General features: G+C 31.9%; 1 protein-coding gene across 1 annotated transcript in view; it reads right to left on the bottom strand.

The window, feature by feature from the left end:
* Window positions 1–20,029, bottom strand: part of cul2 (cullin 2) — a 35,154-nt gene extending 15,125 nt beyond the window's left edge. The window contains exons 1-10 of the mRNA XM_056450713.1: window positions 19,843–20,029; window positions 14,701–14,840; window positions 13,285–13,387; window positions 10,978–11,072; window positions 9,100–9,205; window positions 7,125–7,207; window positions 4,898–4,994; window positions 4,090–4,200; window positions 3,090–3,252; window positions 236–360 (exon numbers count right to left, since the gene is read on the bottom strand). Of these exons, the coding sequence (XP_056306688.1) occupies window positions 236–360; window positions 3,090–3,252; window positions 4,090–4,200; window positions 4,898–4,994; window positions 7,125–7,207; window positions 9,100–9,205; window positions 10,978–11,072; window positions 13,285–13,387; window positions 14,701–14,819 (1,002 nt within the window). The 5' untranslated portion in view covers window positions 14,820–14,840; window positions 19,843–20,029. The remainder of the gene's footprint in view (window positions 1–235; window positions 361–3,089; window positions 3,253–4,089; window positions 4,201–4,897; window positions 4,995–7,124; window positions 7,208–9,099; window positions 9,206–10,977; window positions 11,073–13,284; window positions 13,388–14,700; window positions 14,841–19,842) is intronic.
* Window positions 20,030–25,000: the final 4,971 nt, after the last annotated feature.

Here is a 25,000-nt window from a genome sequence, read left to right as displayed (position 1 = left end):
ATTCAAAACCAAGACTAACGTCCTATGGCAAAGGACCTATGCTAATGAGGGAGAGATGGTCACTAGTGGGCGGGGCTTTCATTTTTACCATTAGAAACCATTAGAAACTTGTTATATTCACACACTGCTGCCTGTGTTTAGACTTCTTATAAAAGTAATTTATGCATAATAGTCCCCCTTTAAGGCTAGAGTCAAACAAAGCAGCTTTCCATCACATGCAGAGATTCAGACTTACGTTTTCCTGAGAGAGGTTAATGGTGGCTCTGATCCCCTCGTCGTGGATGTGGACCTGCAGCTCCTGGATCATGTGCGGTAAACCACTGGACACGGCCCGCAGGAGAGTGTACATGTTCGCCATATCTGAAAACACACAGACCATCAGGATGCACACTGGTTCTACGGCATGCTCACGGAGACTAATAACATACAGCAAGCCAACACTTATTAATGACACCATCAACATTTCTCACAGTATCAAGTCAAGGTAGTTTAGAAAATGGTAATAAAATATGACAAGAGCTCAGTTCTTCTTATTCTGTTAATAGGCCTCGTACTCGCAGCTAGTGCTCTGAAATATGAATGACAGTTGAACGTTGATAGCTGTTCCACACATGCTCCTTACAGCTGCTTCCTTCTCTAGTACTTTTCACATCTTACATTTGATTATAGGCTTTAAATTTGACTTCCTGGTCCCGCATATGGCCCGTTTCCACTGAGTGGTACGGTACGGTTCGGTTCGGTTTGGTACGCTTCAATGGCCGTTTCCACTGTCAAAAAGCGTACCGAACCGTACCGTACCACTTTTTCGGCACCCTTTCGAAAGGGTACCAAACACGAGAAAGGGTACCAAAAGGCGGAGCCACACGCACAGATGAACGCTATTGGTTTACAGAGATACGTCATTCGCTTACGCAACAAGCCAGAATGAAAACAAAAACCCGCCATGTTTGAAATACACAGCCGAGAGATTATAGCGGAGTTATAAATACATATAATAACGAGCCATGGTCGATCTGGGCTCAAACAAACCTTGTCGTCGTCTGGATGAACAGCCACAAATCCAAGAAGAAGAGCAGATTTACCCTGTGCCCCGTAGTTTTTTACGAGCCAGTCTGAGGCGCGAGCGGTTTCGCTTTCTTGCTAGCGCGCGTCTAACATTATATCTGAAATAACAAACTTCTAGAGCTGATGATAATAACCTGCGCTTGATTATTGATGTGCTTTTGAAACCCGATCCTGTCAGACAGATAAACGCGAGAGTGAAGCGTGAAGAAACAAAGGAGAAGCCGGAAAAAAGGAGCACATTATTTTTTCAGCAAACGCGAACAAAATGCCATGTATAACTAACTTATTATCTTCACCTTTTGGACTAATATAAACTCAGAATGATGGAATTACTCTCTAACAGAGGCTACATGTGCTGCTGAAGATTACAGACACAGATAAGAGGTTTTCACTGACTGTAGGCTATATTTTGTGTTGTTTTTGAACCTAAATACTGACGAAATGTCTGCTATATGTAGTTCTTCTGTAGTTGGTAACATATCTGAGACTGTAAGGGGCTGTATGTGTTTATATATGTTCATTTATTTAGTTATTTAATATAATTACAGACGTTACAGTATAGGCTGTTTCACACTGTCATTGATCTGCAGTTATAATCAACTCATGTTCATAGAAAAGTTAGTAATAAACATTTCTACACAAGTATTTATGTGTTAAAGCATCTGTTTTGTGAGAAGTGCTTTTCATATGATATGTAAGTGACCCATACAGCTTTATTGTAGACATTTCCTCGAGCGAGAATGATGTCGACTGAAACTTTCTGTCATACACCACGCCCACCAAAAGGGTACCCTTGTTAGTGGAAACGCAAGCCTGATAAAGGTGACCCGTACCAAACCGAACCGTATTGTACCGTACCAGTCAGTGGAAACGAGCCAATATAGACGGCTAGTTTATGGTAAATGGATGAACATTAATATGGATCCTCGTTAACGGATAACTATCCACATTTGTTAGCCATCTGACCTCCTATGCACTTCGAAAAAAGATTTTTCTTACTTATAGTTATAGTCTTGTTTCTGGTCCAAATATCTGCATTTCTTAAATCAAGAAGCATTTCATAGACAAATAAACAAAATTGTCTAGTTTTAAGAAATAATGTCAAAATTAAGTGAGTTTTTCTTTAAAACAAGCTAAATAATAACATTATTTTAAAGAAAAAAGAAAGATTATTTTACTAACCAGATTATTTTGATTTGTTTAGGGAAAAACTCACTTTTTTATTATTATTATTTCTGAAAACAAGACAATATTTATTTATTTGTCTAGAAAATGCTTCTTGGTTTAATAATTTTTTAGATATTTGGACTAGAAACAAGACAAAAACAGTGTGGGAGGGCCACCAAAACTGAAAATTGACTTTCCTTTTCTTTACTTAGCCTCACGCTATTTATAATGTATGCATTTGTTTTTTTTCTGTTGAAATTATAAGATTTTTAGCTTAAACCGTGGTCCTTGGTGATAAATAAATGTTTCATAATTAAGAAAAGCATTTACAATCAAAGCTAAATTAACATCAATGTCTCCTGTTGATATAAACAATGGATAAAATTAAATCAACTATAAAGAATTAAGATTTTACAACTTAAATGGGTAGTTCACTATTAAATTGAACAATTTTAAATTGACTCCGCTTTACTTGTTCCAAACCTGTTTGAGTTTCTTCCTTCTGTTGAGCCTGAAGGATGATAATTTGAAGAAAGCTGGAAACCTGTAACTATTGACTTCCATAGTAGGAAAAACAAACACCATAGAAGAAGTCAATGGTTACAGGTTTGCAGCTTTCTTCAAATTATCATCCTTCAAGCTCAGCAGAAAGAAGAAACTTGGAGGTTTGGAACAAGTAAAGTCTGAGTAGATCTAAAACTTTTAAAGCATTCTTCAAAATACATCTAATACGTCTATTTTTATCTCTCAATGACGCAATCTGAATAAAAGAATAATAATAACAATTATAAACATAAAGCCATAAGCGATACGTGAGCATTGGCAGTGTGTGTGTGAGAGTGTATGTGAGTGCTGACCGTCTCTCTTCTCCTGCCGGATGATATTTTGACACTCTCCGTGCAGGAACTGCAGGTGATCGGCCACCATCCTCTGCTGACATTCGTGGATGACTTTGGAGTAAGAGCTGGGGTGAAGATACTTCCGACATCTCACCTCCTCATCTTTCAACCTGCCCAAAACCTGCGTCACAAAACACACACACACAGACGTTTCCATTACAAACTTGCACAAATGTGATAATGTGGCGCATCCACATTTTTAAAGAATGATCATATGACAGTTCTGTGCACTGTGTGACCTGTTAATAAGACAACTGTTGAAAAAAAAACCCTGTTTCATTGAAGTTTTGCTAACATTGCTTTTGTTGGAATAACACGAAAACCAGCTCAATCACACTTAAATGTGCTGTATGTAAGTTTTTAACTCTTCTAAAGCATAAAAATCCCATAATATGTTTGCAGATATGTAAGAAACATGCTAAATGAACACTTGTTAATCTGAAAAACAATGCTGAAGTCAGATATTCTGCTTTGGAAATGTGCATTACGTCTTTGTTTTGGTCATATAACCCACCCAATACTTATTCATTCATTCATTCATTCTCTTGTCGGCTTAGTCCCTTTATTAATCCGGGGTCGCCACAGCGGAATGAACCGCCAACTTATCCAGCATATGTTTTACGCAGCGGATGCCCTTCCAGCTGCAACCCATCTCTGGGAAACATTCACACACATACACTACGGACAATTTAGCCTACCCAATTCACCTTTACCGCATGTCTTTGGACTGACAGAGAGATCTATGTCTATGATTACCAAAATCCAGTGAAAATTTCAAGTCAACAGCACCTGATGACGAAAAAATAATGACGTGTTCAACACTTATTTCCCCCGCTGTAACGTATATGACTGTCAACTACTTTTTTAAATAAATATTTTATTTTACTGTCTTGGTTTTCTTTGGGCCATATTAACTCAAGCAAACTAAATAAAGTTAACTAAATGAAAGGCATCTCACCTTCTCCATATATTGGGAGCAGTTGGACTCCTGCAGCAGATTGGAGGCTTCCTGTTTGTAATACTCGCCGGTTTTCGTCAGAAACGGACCCTCAAAGATTTCCTGATAAAACTGGGATGGAGAAAAAAACGGGGGTGAGGCTTTCAAATCAGATGCATTTTTACTCATTAAACTAATTGATTTTAGTTACTAATGAATTGATAATTACTAATATTAGCATTATTATTAAAATACTATTATTATCATCATCATCATCATCATTATTATTCTATATCAATAGTAGAAACTCTGAACAGCAGTATTTTATCATCATTTTAAAACTACTGTAATTTGCAAGTTAGATTTTTATTTATTCATTTCATTATACTTTTAATTTTAATGGTGTTCTTATTGCTTTTAAATGCATTAACATTAGTCTAATTTCAGTTTTAGTTGTTTTTTTTAGAGAATTAAGTTAAAATAAAAAAGCAAAAATATATTTCGTTGCTGAAAAGCTGAAATTAAAGCAATTAAATGACATTTTTTAATTAAATTAATTTTTTCTTATTTTATTTCAGCTCTCAAAAATGGTTTTAGTTCATTTTAATAACCCTATTTTAATTGTAACATTACAAAAGTCTTTTAAACGCATCCTTTGCGGATTAAAGGTTTGATGCTTCTTTTTTAAAAATGGCAAAAAAGGTAAAAATATTTGACATTTTTTGGAATATATTTACAAAATATATGACTTATTAATATTAAGCTTTACATATTTACAAAATAATGAAGAAAAGAGTCACAAACAGTGAAAAAAACCTTTGCAACTCACCTTTAGAGGAAACTTTTTCTTGTACTGTTCAACATGAACAAAGGAGTTGATAACCCCATGGATTACTTTCTGATTCGGGTCCTCCCCACATCGGTCACTATAAAAAAAAAAAAAAACAGCGAAAATGGGAGAAATCGGAACATTTATGCACCATAATCACTGTGGTACATAAAAATATACAAAGGTGTTTACAGAAAGTGTGAATGATAGAAAAGATTTGACGTTTTTATTTTTGGCATAGTTTGTAAAACCAAACCTGTATAATAGGACTCCACAATATATTGCTATAGCATCAATATCGCAAAGTGTGAATCAGCAATAGTCACATCACAGATCTTGCAACGTCAAATTATGATTATAATCAACCACGAACCACAGTTCAGAACTTGTGGAGTCATGCACTGACAACAATTATTGAAGAAAGATGGGTTTTTTTTACAGGTAACTAGTCTATATAGGCTGAATTTTAACAAACTAATTCAATTTAGTAATGTTCAACTTGTTTGTGTCCATTCAGCCCATTTAAATTGTTTGCAACCACTTCTCTTAAAGAATGTGGTAAATCCAATTAAAAAAAAAATTCAGTGTATTTAACTATAATTTAATAGTGTGAAAGATTTGTCTTTATTTAGATGTGTTATTAGATTAGATTAGATTCAACTTCATTGTCATTACACATGTACAAGTACAAGGCAACCAAATGCAGTTTAGGTCTAACCAGCAGTGCAATAGCAGCAAGTGCAGGATACAGGTATGAGTTATAAAGTGCAGTTACAGAAAAACTATGGTAATATTTACAGATGGATGTACTATCAACATTATATACAGGTTGTATTAGCTATGAACAGATTTACAATCAATGAATATATGTACAGGATGCTATTAATAATCAGGAGTGGCAGATAGATAAACAATTACAAATGTCCATGTGCAGTATGTCCAGTTCAGATAAGTGAATCAGTGCAATGTAGTGCAATGAATATGTGCAAACTTTAAATGTGCAAATGTTAAATAGTGCAGTGATTGTGAGGAGTATAAGTTATTAAGACCTCGGACTACAATTTCAAGCACATTTAAACCATTTGGACACAATAAATTTTATAGTTTGCCACTTTAACGAAGAACAATTGTGTTTATTTATACAATGAACACAATACATTGTTATTTTGCATTTGATTATTGAATTTCTGTACCTCAATTACTGTAAAAACATTTATTTCTTAGCATTTTTATCTTTTATTTCATCCGTGCTTTAATTCATTCTATTGTATTTATTTTGAGTAATTTTGTAGATCATATGCCTCTACAAAATCATCCAATCAATGTTAAATGATGAATTAATAGTCATCTTGTGAAATTATTGCTCATATCACAATATATAAATCGCAGAAAAACGTCAGTTTTTTCAATATCGCGCAACCCTACTGTATACCATACCTATAATTACAATAATACTCAACAAAAACAACAAGCAACTTGCCAAAACAGTTAAATAACATAAATGTGGAGCTTGTGATTTTAACTACACATGATTAAGCAATAGCAGAGTGATTTCTGTTGATGGAGCACAGTTTTACTCCATTCTGGATGTTAATGATTAATTTCTGATCAATGTTTACTGTTTACAGTTTAAGTGATTATGCTTGGTTTACTATATCTTGTTTGTGAATGGAGCATGGCTAAACAGATAGAACAGATTAGAAACATAAAATGGTCAACAGAACAACATTTTAATTGATTTTATAAGATAAAATAGATAAATAATAAAAATATATAATTATAATAAATAACATTATATAAGGTCAAAATAAATAGTGCAATAATATGTCAAATAATTAATATAAGATGCATTTAAAATGTTAATTTAATTTTTTTTTATTTAAAATATTCTTGAAAAGATTCATGAATAGAATTAAAACATCCAAAATTGGTCATTAAAACAACACACAAAATATAAATAAAATATTAAAAAACAAATCAAGTGGGAGTGAATAACACAGTTATTTACTTTACTTTGCTTTCAGTAAATGCTAAAATAATTTAATTTAAATATATATAAAAGTGTTTCAGGTTAAAGCGGACTAAATCCCTATAAAATAAAATAAAAATAAACATGCATACAGATTAAACAAAATCAAGCTGAAGTTAGTTTTATTGAAAATGGGATAACTCTGAGATAAATCTGGTTAAATAAAGAACAATGTTAATAAGATGCAATTGAACCTACTTTTTGATCTCTTTCAGAAGCTTCCCGATCAGCATCGGTTGAAGGGGTTCAATCATTAACTTCCGCCACATGTCCAGTGCAAGCTAAAAAAGACACGCACACGCACACACACACAGACAAAACAACACTTATAAAACATAATACAGTTTTTTAAAACCCTACTACAGTAAAGTGTATTATACTGTATTTATCATAATATGTACAAGTCTTTGCTGCAGCAAAGTGTAGAATAAACTACAGTGCATTAATAAGCTGTAATAATTACTGTAGTATACTTTAGTTTCTATGGTAAACTGTGGTGTTTTGTAGAATAATATACCCTTACAGTTGTAAAAGCATTATAAGACCGTATTGGTTCATTTTATATGGATCAAAAACACTGTAGTATTTACTATAGTATTTCTGTAGAATTATTTGTGATTAAAAATAAATAAATAAATAAAAACAAATAAATAAATAACAACAAAAATAGTTTCATAAATAAATTTAAAAATAAATAAATAAATAAAAGTAATAAATAAAAATAAATAAAGTTTATGAATAAAGTAAATAAATAAAAATACATAAATAAAGTTTATGAATAAAGTAATAAACAAAAATACATAAATAAAGTAAGTTTATGAATAAAGTAAATAAATAAAAATACATGAAGTAAGTTTATGAATAAAGTAAATAAATAAAACTAAATAAAGTTTATGAATAAAGTAAATAAACAAAAATACATAAAGTAAGTTTATGAATAAAGTAAATAAATAAAAATAAATAAATAAAGTTTATGAATAAAGTAAATAAATAAAACTAAATAAATAAAGTTTATGAATAAAGTAAATAAATAAAAATACATAAATAAAGTTTATGAATAAAGTAATAAATAAAAATAAATAAATAAAGTTTATGAATAAAGTAATAAATAAAAATAAATAAATAAAGTTTATGAATAAAGTAAATAAATAAAAATACATAAATAAATAAAGTTTATGAATAAAGTAAATAAATAAAAATACATAAATAAATAAAGTTTATGAATAAAGTAAATAAATAAAAATACATAAAGTAAGTTTATGAATAAAGTAAATAAACAAAAATACATAAAGTAAGTTTATGAATAAAGTAAATAAATAAAAATAAATAAATAAAGTTTATGAATAAAGTAAATAAATAAAACTAAATAAATAAAGTTTATGAATAAAGTAAATAAATAAAAATACATAAATAAAGTTTATGAATAAAGTAATAAATAAAAATAAATAAATAAAGTTTATGAATAAAGTAATAAATAAAAATAAATAAATAAAGTTTATGAATAAAGTAAATAAATAAAAATACATAAATAAATAAAGTTTATGAATAAAGTAAATAAATAAAAATACATAAAGTTTATGAATAAAGTAAATAAATAAAAATACATAAAGTAAGTTTATGAATAAAGTAAATAAATAAAAATACATAAATAAAGTTTATGAATAAAGTAAATAAATAAAAATACATAAATAAAGTTTATGAATAAAGTAAATAAATAAAAATAAATAAATAAAGTTTATGAATAAAGTAAATAAATAAAAATAAATAAATAAAGTTTATTAATAAAGTAAATAAATAAAAATAAATAAAGTTTATTAATAAAGTAAATAAATAAAAATACATAAAGTAAGTTTATGAATAAAGTAAATAAATAAAAATACATAAAGTTTATGAATAAAGTAAATAAATAAAAATACATAAATAAAGTTTATGAATAAAGTAAATAAATAAAAATAAATAAATAAAGTTTATGAATAAAGTAAATAAATAAAAATAAATAAATAAAGTTTATTAATAAAGTAAATAAATAAAAATAAATAAATAAAGTAAGTTTATGAATAAAGTAAATAAATAAAAATAAAAGTTCACATGTTATTATGTTATTGAATATTCCAACAGCCTCTGTCTTAATATAAACACATAGTGCTTAAGTGTCTAGTTAAACCATGCAAACCTCTCCGATCTCCATCAAGGGCTCATTCATGTCCACTCCTCCATATCCGTACTGCAGGTCTGCTTCGGTCAGCTTGTTCTTCTTAATAAACTGTGTGTTCAGGTACCTGCAGTAAAAAAAAAAAACACTCATTAGGGGAAGCGCTTGTTATTTAGTTAGATGAACACATGCGTGTGTTGATGCACAATAAAGCCAAGGGTGGCGTGAGTTCAATAGCTGCTTGTTTTCTCAGCTGACCAATAACTGCATGACAGAAAAGGGGGTCAGGTCAGTAAAATCAAGCAGAAACTGGACAATACCAGAACCAGTATAATGAGCCTTCACAATCACTCATGCAAAGCAGGATTTCAATACAAATATATGGGTGATTCTACAAATGGGGGTACATTTAGACTCTCCAAGATAAATTTTCTATTATTTTTCAAAACTTTAAAGGTCCCGTGAAATTAAAATAACGTTTATTGAGATGTTAGTATCCTTATGTTAGTGTTAAAGATAGCTATAATGCAGTGTGCTCCAAAACAGGAACAACATTTGCATTTAGAAAATATAAACATCCAAAGTTTGCAGTTTGTCACTTCCGCCTAAATGGATCATCCGCCTAAATGGATCATACTTCAGATTCTCATCAAATCTTCTGACCAATCAAACGCTCTCTAGTGTCTGACAAGCCCCGCCCCCTTCTCTTTTGCTTTTCATCTGATATGCATGAGCTCAACCACTCTCAGTGGCAGAGCTGTGAGAAACCAAAACACTATTGGCAGATTTTTTTTTAAAGGGGAGGGGCTACTATATGTCCCGCCCTCTCTTATCATTTCAATTGCACTTTAAGCTGAATACTACCATCTTGCAAAATAACTAGCAGGATATTATTCACTGTTATCACGGCAATGACACAAAAAAAGTTTTTTTTTTAGTTATTCATTAAAACTATAAATAAAATCTTTATTTATCAATATATTTATTTGTTTGTGCGGCGTATTCCATATAGTGTGAAACAATATTAACAAACAACATATTTCAGATGGATCATACAGTTCTGGGAAATCCATCACAAAAACAATCCTCTGTGCGTTATGAGCTCATTATTAACACCTAATGATGTCACGTTTTACTGAGTTCTCTGATTGGTTGTTAATAATGACTGATGCATTCTCTTTGAAAGGACCATTACAATGCACGTAGGGCTTTAACGAATTCTCCAGAGCACTGGTACATCTACGACAATTTTCAAGAGCTACTTAAAGGGGACCTATTATGCCCTTTTTTAATCTAAAATGCGTCTCTGGTGTCCATAGAGTGTGTATGTGAAGTTTGAGCTCTAAATACCACACAGATAATGGTTTATGACTGTTTGAAACTAACCCTTTTAGGCTTTTATCCTAATTGTGTCATTTTGGTGACTGTCGCTTTAAATTCAAATGAGATTGCGCTCTTTTCAAAACAGGGCGGAGCTACAAATGCCTGTGTGTCAGCATAGTGGCAGATTCAAAAACAAGACTTAAGTCCTATGCTAATGAGGGAGAGATGGTCACTAGTGGGCGGGGCTTTCCCTCTCTGATGACACGTACAAAGGGAGAATGTCAATCAAAGTGTTTCTGCAGACTGTTTTTATCAAGTTTGATCATAACAAATTCAATTTACTAATATTTACCATTAGAAGCTGGTTATATTCACACACTGCTGACACACAACTGTGCTTAAACCCCTTAAAAAGTTATTTTTGCATAATAGGTCCCTTTTAAGTAACCATACTTTTGTAAAACAGACCGTAATATTAAGATCAGTCGCACGATCATTTTTACGATACACTCATTTTGCAGCCCTTTGAATTGTCACACTAAAAATAAAGCAACTCTCTGTACAAGCTGAACGTACCTGTATAAGCAATCCATGTACTCAGCGCCTTTGCTGTATTCCTCCCAGTATCTGTGATACATCACCAAAACCTTCTCCTCAGACTCCAGCACTCTCTAGAAGACACGGATCACAATGATTAATGCAGGACAGCCAAAAGTTAAATCTAATGACTGGGGCTGCACAATACATCATTTCACACATTCAAAAGAGTCACAGCGCAGAACGGTCAATGCGGAGTCGGGATTATATCTGACCAGAACCGGAGTTTAAAACACATATGATTTGTGAAGTCACTGCAAAGTTTAATTATATTATAGATTATCAGTTGCTTCTTGTTTTGAAGGAATTTGTTTATTTATTGCCATACTTTACTTGCCAAGCAAGTCATTGGTATTTCATAAGATCAATATACAGTTGAAGTCAGAATTATTAGCCCCCCTTTGACTTGTCTTTTCTTTTTTAAATATTTCCCAAATGATGTTTAACTGAGCAAGGAAATGTTCACAGTATGTCTGATAATATTTTTTCTTCTGGAGAAAGTCTCATTTGTTTTATTTCGGCTAGAATAAAAGCAGTTTTTATTTTTTTACAATAAACTATTTGTTTTTTTGACAGTCTACAGAACAAACAATCGTTGTACAATAACTTGCCTAATTACCCTAACCTGCCTAGTTAACCTAATTAACCTAGTTAAGCCTTTAAATGTCACTTTAAGCTGTATAGAAGTGTCTTGAAGAATATCTAGTCAAATATTATTTACTGTCATCATGTAAAAGATAAAATAAATCAGTTATTAGAGATGAGTTATTAAAACTAATATGATTAGAAATGTGCTGAAAAAATACTTTTTCTGTTAAACAGAAATTGGGGAAAAAACATAAACAGGGGGGCTAATAATTCTGACTTCAACTGTAGATAAAAACATATTACATAATGTATATGATACAGATAATGGCGACTATAATAATTACAGCTCTGATACAGAAATAAATTAATTAAGTTAATTAAAATAAATGAGTAAACAAATTTTTTTTTTTTAAAGAAATTAAAAAATAATAAAATACAAAAAAACAAAATTAACAAAATACTTCAAATAAAATTACTGAGAGCTGTGAGCGGCCACAGTCCCGCAACTTGGCAGGTCTGTCTATATGGGTCTGTCATCGCAAAGCATGTGCAGTCATGAATAATTAAGAAGCAGGATCTTCTCATAAGATAAGAAAACTCAATCTATCAATAATAATGAGAAACCGACATAATACAGAATAAATAAACAAAATTAATTCAATAAAAATGGATTCATAAATAAATCATTTTTAAAAAATAAAAAATAAAACACAAAAAGACAAAATTTATATATATATATATATATATATATATATATATATATATATATATATATATATATATATATATATATATATATATATATATATATAAATAAAAACAAATACACAAATAAATATAAAAATAAATATTTAAAAATATATATAATAATGAGAAACCGACATAATATAGAATCAATAAACAAAATTAATTCAATAAAAAGGAATGAATAAATAAATAATTTAAAAAAAATAAAATGAAACACAAAGACAAAATGTATATGAATATGTATATGTATATGTATATAAATATATAAATAAAAACAAATATACAAATAAATATAAAAATAAATATTTTAAAAAATAAATAAATACAATACAAATTACTAAACTTAACATAAAATAATAAAAAAACATCAAATATAATTTTTCTGTTTGATTTGTGATAAATAACTGTATATTATGATACATATTTAAAAACATTCAAGAGAAAACTTTTAATAAAATATGCATAACAGTGAGAGAGGCACGACAGTGATTTACAAGTTAGTGAAACATGCTCCTTTGAACTGTGTCAACCTAAAGTGACCAATGCGGCATCTGGTAGACACAGTCTGGTCATGCCTGGTCTCAGAAAAAAAATGTATTTGAAAAATGTCTTTCATATACTGTAAACTCAAATTAGTGTTTAAGGACTATTTCAGGTGAGTTTAAATTATTCAGACAGATGAAATGGTATATTTTGAAACTAATAAAAGTTTATTTTATTGAATTATTCATATAATAAAGACAACAAACAGTGCTATTTTACATTTGATTCTTCAAGTACATATACCTGATTCTCTACTCCCTAGAAAACCATAAAGCACTGTTTGTTTTATTTGTATCACTACCTTTATTGCATTTATCCATGTTTGTCAATGAATCTGTTGTTTATTTCATGCATGATTCACTCTCCCACAAAATCATCACAGAAAAACGAAAGATCGCAAAGTCTTACCTTGAACAACTGACGGACGTGATTCTCCAGAAACACCTTCGTCTCAGTGTACAGTTTCTCTCCTAAAGGCTCTGGATACGCAACACACAGCGCATATATGTCACTGAAGACTGCGCTAAGGAGATTTGAACAGAGGTAATGTTGTTTTTATAATGCATAATGTTTTTTACAGTATGTCCACAAAGCCTGCTTTCAATCTACAGCCAATACAGCCAATTCTCTTCGGTGCATTTAAACTAAGCAGTTTTATTTAATAGTTATATCTATTAAAATAAGAGTTTGGTCACCGAACATCTTCAGGAATAGAAAGATAATACATTTAAGTTCAAACCAATATAAATTACAAGCTACTAAATTTGATATTTATGTTATTGATATTTTCATGTTAATTAAAATTGTATTTAATTATATTAATTCATTTAATATAATTCAGTCATTCATTTTCCTTCCGCTTAGTCTTTATTTCAGAGGTCGCAACAGCGGAATGAATCGCCAACTATTCCAGCATATGTTTTTTCCACAGCTGATACCCCTCCAGCTGTAACCCAGTACTGGGAAACACCCATACAATCTCACATCCATTCATACACCAAGGCCAATTTAGTTTACCCAATTCACCTATAGCTCATGTCTTTGGACTGTCGGGGAAACCGGAGCACCCGGAAGAACCCAACACCAACACGGGGAGAACTATTTAATATTATTTTACAGCATACTCCTTTGGGTGTAGTAATTTTCGGACTGTGATTTTTATTTTGTTAGATTAGTTCCCGTTTTGGCTTTGGTACTGACTAATCTAATGTATATGCAGATAAATAATATAGCAAAGCATCCTATAAAGATTTATAATTTAAAAGAGAGTGATATATCTTTTTTTTTAGAGGGAAAGTTCATTTACTCCCAATCAAGGAGTTATTTTATAATGTTGAACACAATACAAGATATTCTGAAGAATATTGGAAACCTGTAACCACTGATCACCCATAGTCGAAACGAAAACTACTATGGAAGTCAATGGCTGTTTTTTCCTCCGAGCATTCTTCAGTATATCTTCCTTAGTGTTCATCAGAGGAACGGATCTCAAACAGCTTTAGAACAAGCGGAAGATGAGTAAATGATGTCAGTTTTCATTTATTGGTGAACTTTCCCTTTAATATGAAATTTTTGATCAACGCAATGCACTCTTGGTAAAAAAAAGTACTGATATCTGTCAATCTGAGAGAGAAAAAAAGAGCTGTAGTGTAGCTGATATGAAATATTGAAAAATATCCTATTTAAAAAAGCTTTAAAAAAATCTAATAACAAGAAACCTAAAAAAGAAGAAGAGGAAGGGGTAGTTTGGTTGCACATCTTCAAACCAGTACTGTAATTCACTGTAATTTAGTGTGTGTGTGTCTGTAATTCAGTTTAGGATACGAGAAGCGGTCATTCCAGGTTGCTCTCTCCACATAATCAAGCATTACAACCGCTCTGATTGTCGTTAGGAGCTTGTTCCACGTCTCGTCGAAATCCACCACCCGTGGCTTTAAGGACATGGTGTGTGGCTTTTGCTTCAACTGCACAGAAAAGACATGGAAAAAGCAGATGTCAATTAATTATAATGAATTCTTGTTGTTATTATTATTATTATTATTATTATTATTATTATCATCATTATAGCTTTCCCATTAGTCTTGTTAACACTATTCAACTGAAATAAAGCAAAACCTTAACCCTTGTGCATGTTCAAATGTACTTCTCTTTTGTTAAGTAGGTGGCTGTTTTTGCCCAATTGACTTCCATTATTGCAGCATTTTTTAATTTGCAAAACCGTGACACCATCTAATCATGCATTCTTGATTGTTGGTGGTTTTCCCTGTTGGTCATTTTACTGATGATCATCAGTTGGCACCATTAACCCTTTAGATAGGCCTGTGCTTCTTTTTTTAAGTTTCTGGCTTTTATATGGAGTATAACAGCAGATTATAGTGTACGCACACTTAGTATGTTTACTATGTTCTGAGAGCTGTGGGGTTTATTTTGATTTTCTCAGACATTTCAAAGTAAGTGGGCAAACGACTCTCTTACACTCACACACACTATACTTCATTTTTTTTTGCACTGCAACTGATGATCAACAGTAAAAATAACAAATTGTACCTCTCCCCAACAGGGAAAACCAGCAGCAATCAAGAATGCACGATTATATGGTGTTAAAGCTTTGCAAATCAAAAAATGGGATGATAATGGAAGTCAATGGGGCAACAGCAGCAACTAACATAACGAAAAAGAGTAGTAAATGTACCCAGAGTGTATTTATTGTTAAGTCTTTGAACTTTTTTTCAAAATATTTCCCCAAAATATGTGTCAAAATAAGATTTGCCACCAAAAATCAGCTCAATCGCTGAAACAAAGAAAGTTGTGGCCAATTTAAGCCTCAAAATCACCCCAGAGTGGATGAAAATATCCCATAACACACATGGGTTAAATTAAAAACAGAAATATTTCAACAAATCAAAAACTATTGAAAATGATTAAAGACTTCACACTAATTTGCAATAACAAATACTAAAACAGTATATAATAAACCATCACTTTCATGAATTGGTTTTTATGATGAACAGACTAATTTTAATGTATTATATGAAATGGCAGGGAAATTACATAAATTATATCCTCTATGACTTATTTTAAACCATTTTAAGACCTCATGACACTTGGGTTTCAATGACTTCCTATTGTAATATATATATATATATATATATATATATATATATGTATATATATATATATTTATTTATATATATATATATATAAATAAATATATATATATATATATATATATATATATATATATATATATATATATATATATATATATATATATATATATATATATATATATATTATTATTATTATTATTATTATTATTATAATCTATATAGTAAAATAGGAGTAGGCCCACCAACAGACCAACAGCCAAGTACACATCATTGATACAATAACACATTGTGTTTTTATTTACTTATTTTTTACATTTAGGTAAGCAAGTAAATTAAATTAAAAGTGAACTAGTCACATAAAGAATTACAAACTGTTCCCAAAAAGGTTTTCTAAGCATTTCCTCTGCTAATCATCTGAATTATTTCATTTAGATTTATGATCTTCAATATAGTTGTGTAGTGAAAGACCAATATAATACTTTAGTTGAATAACCAGAAAGACATGTCTCCATTACAATGTCATGAGTTAACAATGTCTAAATTGTTTGTGGTGAAGTTAAAGTGCATCCTTTGATTACTAAAACTGTGTGTTCATCTCATCTAAAATAACATAAAAATAGGAGTTGAGGTTTGAATTAAATTAAATTAACTAAAGTAATTTACCTAAATTAGGGCATACTCTCACTAGGCACGGGTGCCCTGAACAGGATGTCCTAACTGAAGGGGCATTTTAATCGTTTAACTGCTAAATAAATATAATGAAAACAGCATAACAGAGTCATCACGCTGCACAAACCAATATCAGTGTTAGGAAAAAGTTAAATGTTACAATCTAAAGTCATTTTAAAAAAATAGTAGCTAAATGTGTTAGGGTTACATTTTAAGACATTAGTGAAGCAAAACAAAACAGAGAATCTGTCTACCTACCTTAAAAAATAAAAAATAAAAGGTATTACATTGGAAATTGGTTACATTTTGGCATGGATAACATGCATAATATATATGTTATGTTATTAGTGTTTTTTGTGAAATTGTCCGGTTGGCATTTGTAAAAAAAAAACAAAAAACAACAACAACAACAACAACAACAACAACAACAACAACAACAACAACAACAACAACAACAACAACAACAACAACAACAAAAAACGCCACCATAAGCAATTAGGCCTACCCATCATTTTAATTACTTATTTATTTAGCCTATTTTAATAATTTGTTTTCAGGTTACATTTTCATTTTTAGAGCCAAGAGCTTACAAATCAAAATAAAATCGATATGCTTACTGTTAAAATAGGCCTACAGTGTATTTTCTGGTGTTTAATTTTGCATTAGCAAATAGCAGTATAGCCTAAATTTCATATTTTGTTTTTCAAGATTGTCATTCAGCCTACCTGCAGGGCATGTGAGAGGTTGATCCGCGGCAAATCCACTTACTCACACATTATATACCTATTTCATTTATAACACTGTAGCAGGCCAATCATCTTTAAACTCAAAAGGCATTTTTTAAGTGTCCTAACTTGAAACTGCAGCTGCATAATGGGATGTTTCTTCTCACAACTGTAAAAGTGCGCTTTAGCGATTTGAAAATAAAAGTAAACGTTTAAAAGGGTTCTGCATTTTGTCAATTTTATGGCTTAATTTTAATAACAGTGAATATAATATAATTATAGTATTAATTATAGTGTGGGACTGTAGTTAACTACTGTGGGTCTGTGCAGTGTCCAACTAAACATTTTTATTAGGTTACTCTAATATTAATCCCCAACTAAAAAACAAATGTAAAAATGTAAAAAAAACTAATGTGAAAAACCTCTGCTAAAATTTATTTAACCACAAATTACTTTTGTGCTTTTTCACTCAGAGTTCTGAACATGTGATTTGTGAAGTTGTTGCAAAGTTTAACCCTAAAACAGAGTGAAAGATTTTAATTTGGATTTGTTTTTAAGACCTGGGACTGTGTATGATTTAAGCAAACATAAACCATGAGGTTCTAAAGGTATCTAAACTAAAAAAAAAAATTGTATTTTATTACTCAAACGATGAAGACTAGACTATACAGTGTTATTTTATCTATTATTATACTATTTCTTGTAGTTCAGTACTGTTAGATTCCAAGAAAACCATCAAATAAATGTGTAACCTTCAGTAAAGCTGCTTTATGATGATAATTACTGTGAAAAGTGCTATCCAAATAAACTTGAATAGAATTGAACTGAATAACAAAGCCAGATCAGACATGATCAGCTCACATGAAAGCATCAAAATCTCACTAACAACATCGACTAAAATTGACATAAATTTGGTTTTATATTTGCACATTCTGAATTTCTCCTTAACATAATTTCAGAAAAACATTCATTGCAAATTCTAAATAATGAAATCATATTAGCAGCAAATGACTATCAAAGTACAACACAGTTCCTCACAGTCAATTAAATAGTGCTAAATGTTGTTTTAAAGTCTTATTTACATGTGATTTCAGACCAAACGCTCAGAGTAGCGTGGTAAAAAATATATAGCCACCTTGTCACAAGTTGTCAAGAAAAACCAGCAAATATAAAACCAACTTTTACCTCAATATCAAAATGAATCAAGCACTAAAATAAATCATTCAATCTAAAACTGAAATGAAAGCAAAACAGAAAGATTTTAACTAAACAAAAACTATTGTCAATCCTAAAAATCATACATGCTGATTTGAAAATGTAGCAGATACTATAACAGTACATCAATAACTTTCAGTAAAGCTGCTTTGTGATGATAATTACTGTGAAATAAATAGAAATAAACTTGATCAGACATGATCAGCTCACATGAAAGCATCAAAATCTCACTGTCAACATACACTAAAGCTGTCAAACCACTTAATAATCTATAAATCACCTCACTAATACTCAATTTTAGGGAAATCTACTGAAATAGAACCAAAATTGTCGTAAATTTGGTTTTATATTTGCACATTCTGAATTTCTCCTTAACATAATTTCAGAAAAACATTCATTGCAAATTCTAAATAATGAAATCATATTAGCAGCAAATGCATATCAAAGTACAACACAGTTCCTCACAGTCAATTAAATAGTGCTAAATGTTGTTTTAAAGTCTTATTTAAGTGTGATTTCAGACCGAATGCTCAGAGTAGCGTGGTAAATAATATAGGCACCTTGTCACAAGTTGTCAAAAAAAACGTGCAAATATAAAACCAACTTTTACCTCAATATCAAAATGATTCAAGCACTAAAATAAATGATTCAATCTAAAACTGAAATGAAAGCAAAACAGAAAAATTTTTACTAAACAAAAACTATTGTCAATCCTAAAAATCATACATGCTGATTTAAAAATGTAACAGATACTATAAAAGAACATCAATAACTTTCAGTAAAGCTGCTTTGTTATGATAATTACTGTGAAATAAATAGAAATAAACTTGATCAGACAAGATCAGCTCACATGAAAGCATCAAAATCTCACTGTCAACATCAACTAGAGCTGTCAAAGCAGACCATAGTCTATAATTCACCTCATCTACAAATATACATCCATCCACAGAGACCCAAATCAACATCACTAACACTTGCTCTAAATAAGTCACCCCCAAAACTGCAGAGGCCTAGTTTCACATATCCATGACATTATAGCATAAAACACACACTGATAATCTATCATAAACTCGTATTATTGAGTAACAGCGGTGTATAGCTGTAAACAAACACGTACATTAGTGTTTCTCAGAGATCGCGGAGTGTTTCCAGCATATCTCGAGTGTTTATGGAGCAGCTTTTGCTAACGTCTCTGCTAGCCGGAGCGCCGCTCATTCACATATACACACACACTCTCACACACACACCTGAGATTGAGAAAGCCCTGCGGAGCTGCAGGTCTCGGGGGGTCCGGACTCAGGTGTGCGGGTTCTGGAGCTGCTGTCTTCGGGTCAGTTTTTTAACAGGTGCGGGTTTGAAGAGAAGCTGTCAAGACGCTTGGTTTCTCTCTCTCCCTCTACACCTCTGCCATTGCCTCTCACAGACTGCACCACTGCATCAGCTGGAGGGGTGTTGAAGATCGATTCTTAATCTACGATGTTATTGTAAACTTTTAAATATCCTATATTTTTATTAAATTTGTGTTTTAGAGTGACATTTAAGAGATATGTTTGAATGTGATGTGTTGTTGGGAGATTAATGATAATATTGCATCGCGGGTTTTATATGACTCCCCCTTTTAGTGATGGTGTGGCTGAAAAGTACGGCAACTGTCTGCGGACATAAATCGTGACAGAAGAGGTGTTTAGATGAGATAGCATTATGCAGTCAATAAATAGTCTAACGCATTATGGTTGTACTTGACGTTGCCGTGGGCAATAACGATCATTTTAGTACTTTTATTTATTAAAACGCGAATTTTTATGTATCTATGCCGTCCGTATGTTGCTAAATGAAATTTCAGATTTATAAAAGAATAAAATAACAAATCGAAAATAAAATTAAGTGTTAAAGGTGTGTTTACTCGGGCTTTATTGTAGTTTTAAATAAAAGGTGGCGCAAACAGAATCCAACATTAAATAAAAACAACAAACTAATATTTAGGATTAAGCCACAAAGTATGTGCCTTTGGAATGAAGACAGCTTAAAATGGTAAGAAATTGTATTATGGCATCTCAAGCTAAGTATTTATTTATTAATATTTAATTATGGGGATTAGAATAATCAGTCTTGTGATTCCTGTCCAATTAACTTACACATAGAAAGTAAATCCCATCATAACCCTACTGAAAAAAACAGCTTAAACCAGCCTAGGCTGGTTGGCTGGTTTTAGCTGGTTGACCAGCCTGGTTTTAGAGGGGTTTTGGCCACTTTCAGGCTGGTTTCCAGCCTGGTCTTAGCTGGTCAGGCTGGAAAATGACCAGCTAAAACCAGCTTGACCACCTTGCCAGGCTGGAAGCCCAGCCAAAACCAGCTATGTCCAGCTTAAACCAGGCTGGTCAAGCTGGTTTTAGCTGGATTTAGCTGGTCATTTTCCAGCCTGACCAGCTAAGACCAAGCTGGAAATGGCCAAAACCCCTCTAAAACCAGGCTGGTCAACCAGCTTAAACCAGCCAACCAGCCTAGGCTGGTTTAAGCTGGATTTTTCAGCAGGGAGTGAATTACTTCAAGACATGGGCTATTTATAATTGCATCAAACTGTTTGAAAGCATTAAAAGTGTCCAAGGAGATGTCCAAAATCGTCACACACATTGACCCAGAGCCTGTTTAGATGCATGTCACTGATGAGATGACAGATGTTTACTGTATGATGACTGAAATGGCCTTAAACACCCAGCAGGCACAAGACGACGACATGACGTTAGATTGACGTTGCACCTCAACGTCGTGGGGACGTTACATTTTGTTTGGAAATGAAAATTGGTTTGACATCAGAACTCAGTGGGTAGTGCTGTCGTCTCACAGGAAGAAGATCACTGGTTCGAGCATCGGCTGGTCACTTGGCGTTTCTGTGTGGAGTTTGCATGTTCTCCCCGTGTTGGTGTGGATTTCCACCAGGTGCTCCGGTTTCCCCCACAAGTCCAAACACATGCGCTATAGGTGAATTGGGTAAGCTAAATTGTCTGTAGTGAATGTGTGTGAATGAGAGCATATGGGTGTTTCCAGTGATGGGTTGCAGTTGGAAGGGCATCTGATGCGTAAAACATGTGCTAGATAAGTTGGCGGTTCATTCCGCTGTGGCGACCCCTGATTAATAAAGGGACTAAGCCGAAAAAGAAAATGAGTGAATGAACATCTGACAAAGAATAGAAATAAACCCGAAGTGTGCACAAGAAAACTAGTTGTCAGATATAAATTGGGTTATATTTTTTTAATTCTTCATTATGTTTCATGTGTATTCATGTAGCGCTGCAGTCTTCCAAGACACAATATTTAATTGTATCGTGTGTCCTCACATGTAGTTGAACAATTCAATTAAATTCAATTCACCTTTATTTGTATAGCGCTTATACAATGTAGATTGTGTCAAAGCAGCTTCACATAAAAGGTCATAGTATATTGGAACAGTGTAGTTCAGTTTGTAGTGTTTAGGTTCAGTTCAGTTTAGCTCAGTTCAGTGTGGTTTAATAATCACTACTGAGAGTCCAAATACTGAAGAGCAAATCCAACGATGCGCAGCTCTACAGATCCCAAACCATGCAAGCCAGTGGCGACAGCGGAGAGGGAAAAAAAAACTTCACTAATGGCGGAAGTGAAGAAAAAAAAACCTTGAGAGAAACCAGGCTCAGTTGGGCACGACCATTTTAATTTCTCCACTGGCCAAACGTCTTGTGCAGAGCTGCAGTCTCAGCGGCGGAGGCTGGAAGCTGGCCTCAGCGAAGACTCGTCTGTCTCTGGAGCGTCACAGGAATCAGTCTCATGTTCTCCACTCCAACAATAAAGCTGGACTTAAAAGAAAGATTGATAAAGCCACTGATGTGCTCATGAAATGTGTTTCAATTCAAGCCATTTCTCCTTTAAAAGTAAAGTTTTGGCAGGAGTTGGTCAGAAATAAAATAAATCTTTTATCTGTGATGCATGTGCTGGATTATGGGTGTTTTTGCATGATCAATTCCCGATCATTTGCATTATAATCTTAGTTAAAGACACCTAGTTATATTACTTTCGATGTTGTATAATATTTGTTAAATGAATATTATAAAAACAACATCATATATACACATGTAAATCTGTTAAAGGCCTAATATAGTTGATTGGAAATAGAGTATCCTATTTAGAAAGCATGTTTAATTGTTCTGATACTTTTAATAACATTCTTTTGGTAATTATGAACATTTGAAGTAATCAAAAAAGTGGCTAAAAGAAACGCATTTATTCAGCAGGTGTGAACTTTAATGTGTGTCCTTTGCCCACTTGTGAATAAAAAGATGAAAACGCATCTTAATACCAGTGTGAACATTTAGTGCACATATTAAACTTGACCGCAGCACGGTGGCCCAGTGGTTAGCACTGCCGCCTCACAGCAAGAAGGTCGCTGCTTCGAGTCATAAATTGGGTATACGCACAGCTAGTGTTTTTCAGCCAATGATAAACTTCCGGTGAAAGCTTAATGTGTAAAAAAGCTTAATGAGTGCAAGCTTAATGACTATTTTCAGTTTCATAAGGTTCGTTTTACAGCATCCATGTTGTAATCTCATTAAAATACATTGGGTTAAGCATTCGTTTAGTTGTTCAAGCATAAACGGAGATGAAAGACTGTGCTAGTGCCGTCAGGATCAGCATGCTAGTGCAGAAACTCTATTGAAAATACTGAGGTAAAATACATTTCCATATTTTAAAGACATAACAGGCAGTGAAGATCACTGATCTTTAAAGAAAGCACAATCTTATAATGGAAAGACAGTTCACTGGAAGCACTGAGGCTAGCATGGCTGTGTGCCCATTTTATCAACAAGAACAGGGTAAGAAAAAAAATATATATGCCTCTACACCAGTGGTGTAGTCCTAAAAAAATGGTGGTGTACTATTACCCACCCACCCTGCCCATGCTGTGTTATAATTTTACCTGAACGTTTCAGCGAGACAACATTCAGTTGACTTCGAAACACTCACGAAATTTTCTCACAGCTGCTGTGGACGTCAGGGGGCGGGGAATGGCGCAAAATATAAACAAAAATGCACCAATTGCAACAAATTAAGATGAGAGTTAAAAAAAAACATTTGGTATGCAGTTAAAGAGGATGCAAATACACGTAAAATAGGGAAGTCTAATCAGCAAAACAAGTGAGTATACCGAGGGTATACGCAATTATTGATCCTCAAAAATCGTAATACCCAAACAGCTAGTGGAAAAAAGTAGGCATACAGAGTATAAGTGCGTATAGCCCCGACTACACCACTGCTCTACACTGAAAAAAAAAAAATTAGCAAAATTGTTGCAAACAACTTGTATGGGTTAAATTTAAACAACCCATATGTTCAATGTTCAACTTAATTTGTTTGTTTAAATTCAGCTCAAATAAATGAACTACTTACCTTAAAAAGTTTAGTAAATCCAACGAATCATCTTTGAATCCTATTTTCAGTGTAGTAATGTTATGTATTCAGAATGAATGGACAAAACAGAGGGACGTATCTTAACTATTCAGCTGTCGCTTGTCCATTGAGTTAGCCTGTTATGCCTCTACTAAACTTTAGCTAATCTATTACATTTGCTCATAATAATAGCAAGACATATTGACAATATTTGCTTTTGTTCTTAATTAGTTGATTAGTTGTAAATTTGAGCTTAATATTTTGTTAATTACTCATCTCCACAATATCTTTGCCTGACAGATGAATTTACTTTAACATTTATTATATAACAGAAAGATACATTATATATTATACATATTAAAGGTCGTGCAAATTGTGTTTGCTTTAAGTGCTTTCTTGTTAAGTGAATCTGTGATCATCTCTTGCATAAATGATATAAATAATGGCTTGCAATTTGAAAATTTACCTTTATGAATATAAAATTTGCATAAAAAAGAATAAGGTTTATTATAAAGCAGATATTAGAATGTGTATGAAATTAAAAATAAAATAAAATAACTAATTTTGGAGTCACAGAAAATTCTGTAAAGTATTATTGGAGATACGTACCAAAATTGGAATACGCTTATTCATCCATCCATCCATCCACAATATCATTTTACTGAAAACAATATCAAATGACATTAAACAAATCAATCTTGACTATTTTTCCAACAATAACTACACCTTTTTCTGACTATTTATATTAAATTATTTCGTAATATACTTTTAAACCCCTCCCAAAGGTCTAAAATCTTCTAAAAGCTCTTTTAAATAAAGCTGCATATTTATTAATTTATGTAATTACATATGTTATTACGTTTGAACAGTTGTCAATCTGTCATTTTTTTTTATTAACAACAATAATAGAAAGGCATTAATACTTTTTAAAATTACACAACAGGCGATTTAACAATAAATAATAATTATAATAATCATAATGATAATAAT

This window comes from Danio aesculapii, chromosome 24 (assembly GCF_903798145.1).
Source record: "Danio aesculapii chromosome 24, fDanAes4.1, whole genome shotgun sequence".
Taxonomy (NCBI): domain Eukaryota; kingdom Metazoa; phylum Chordata; class Actinopteri; order Cypriniformes; family Danionidae; genus Danio; species Danio aesculapii.
The sequence above is the reverse complement of the archived record's forward strand: the minus strand, read 5'-3'. Positions and strand labels throughout refer to the sequence as shown.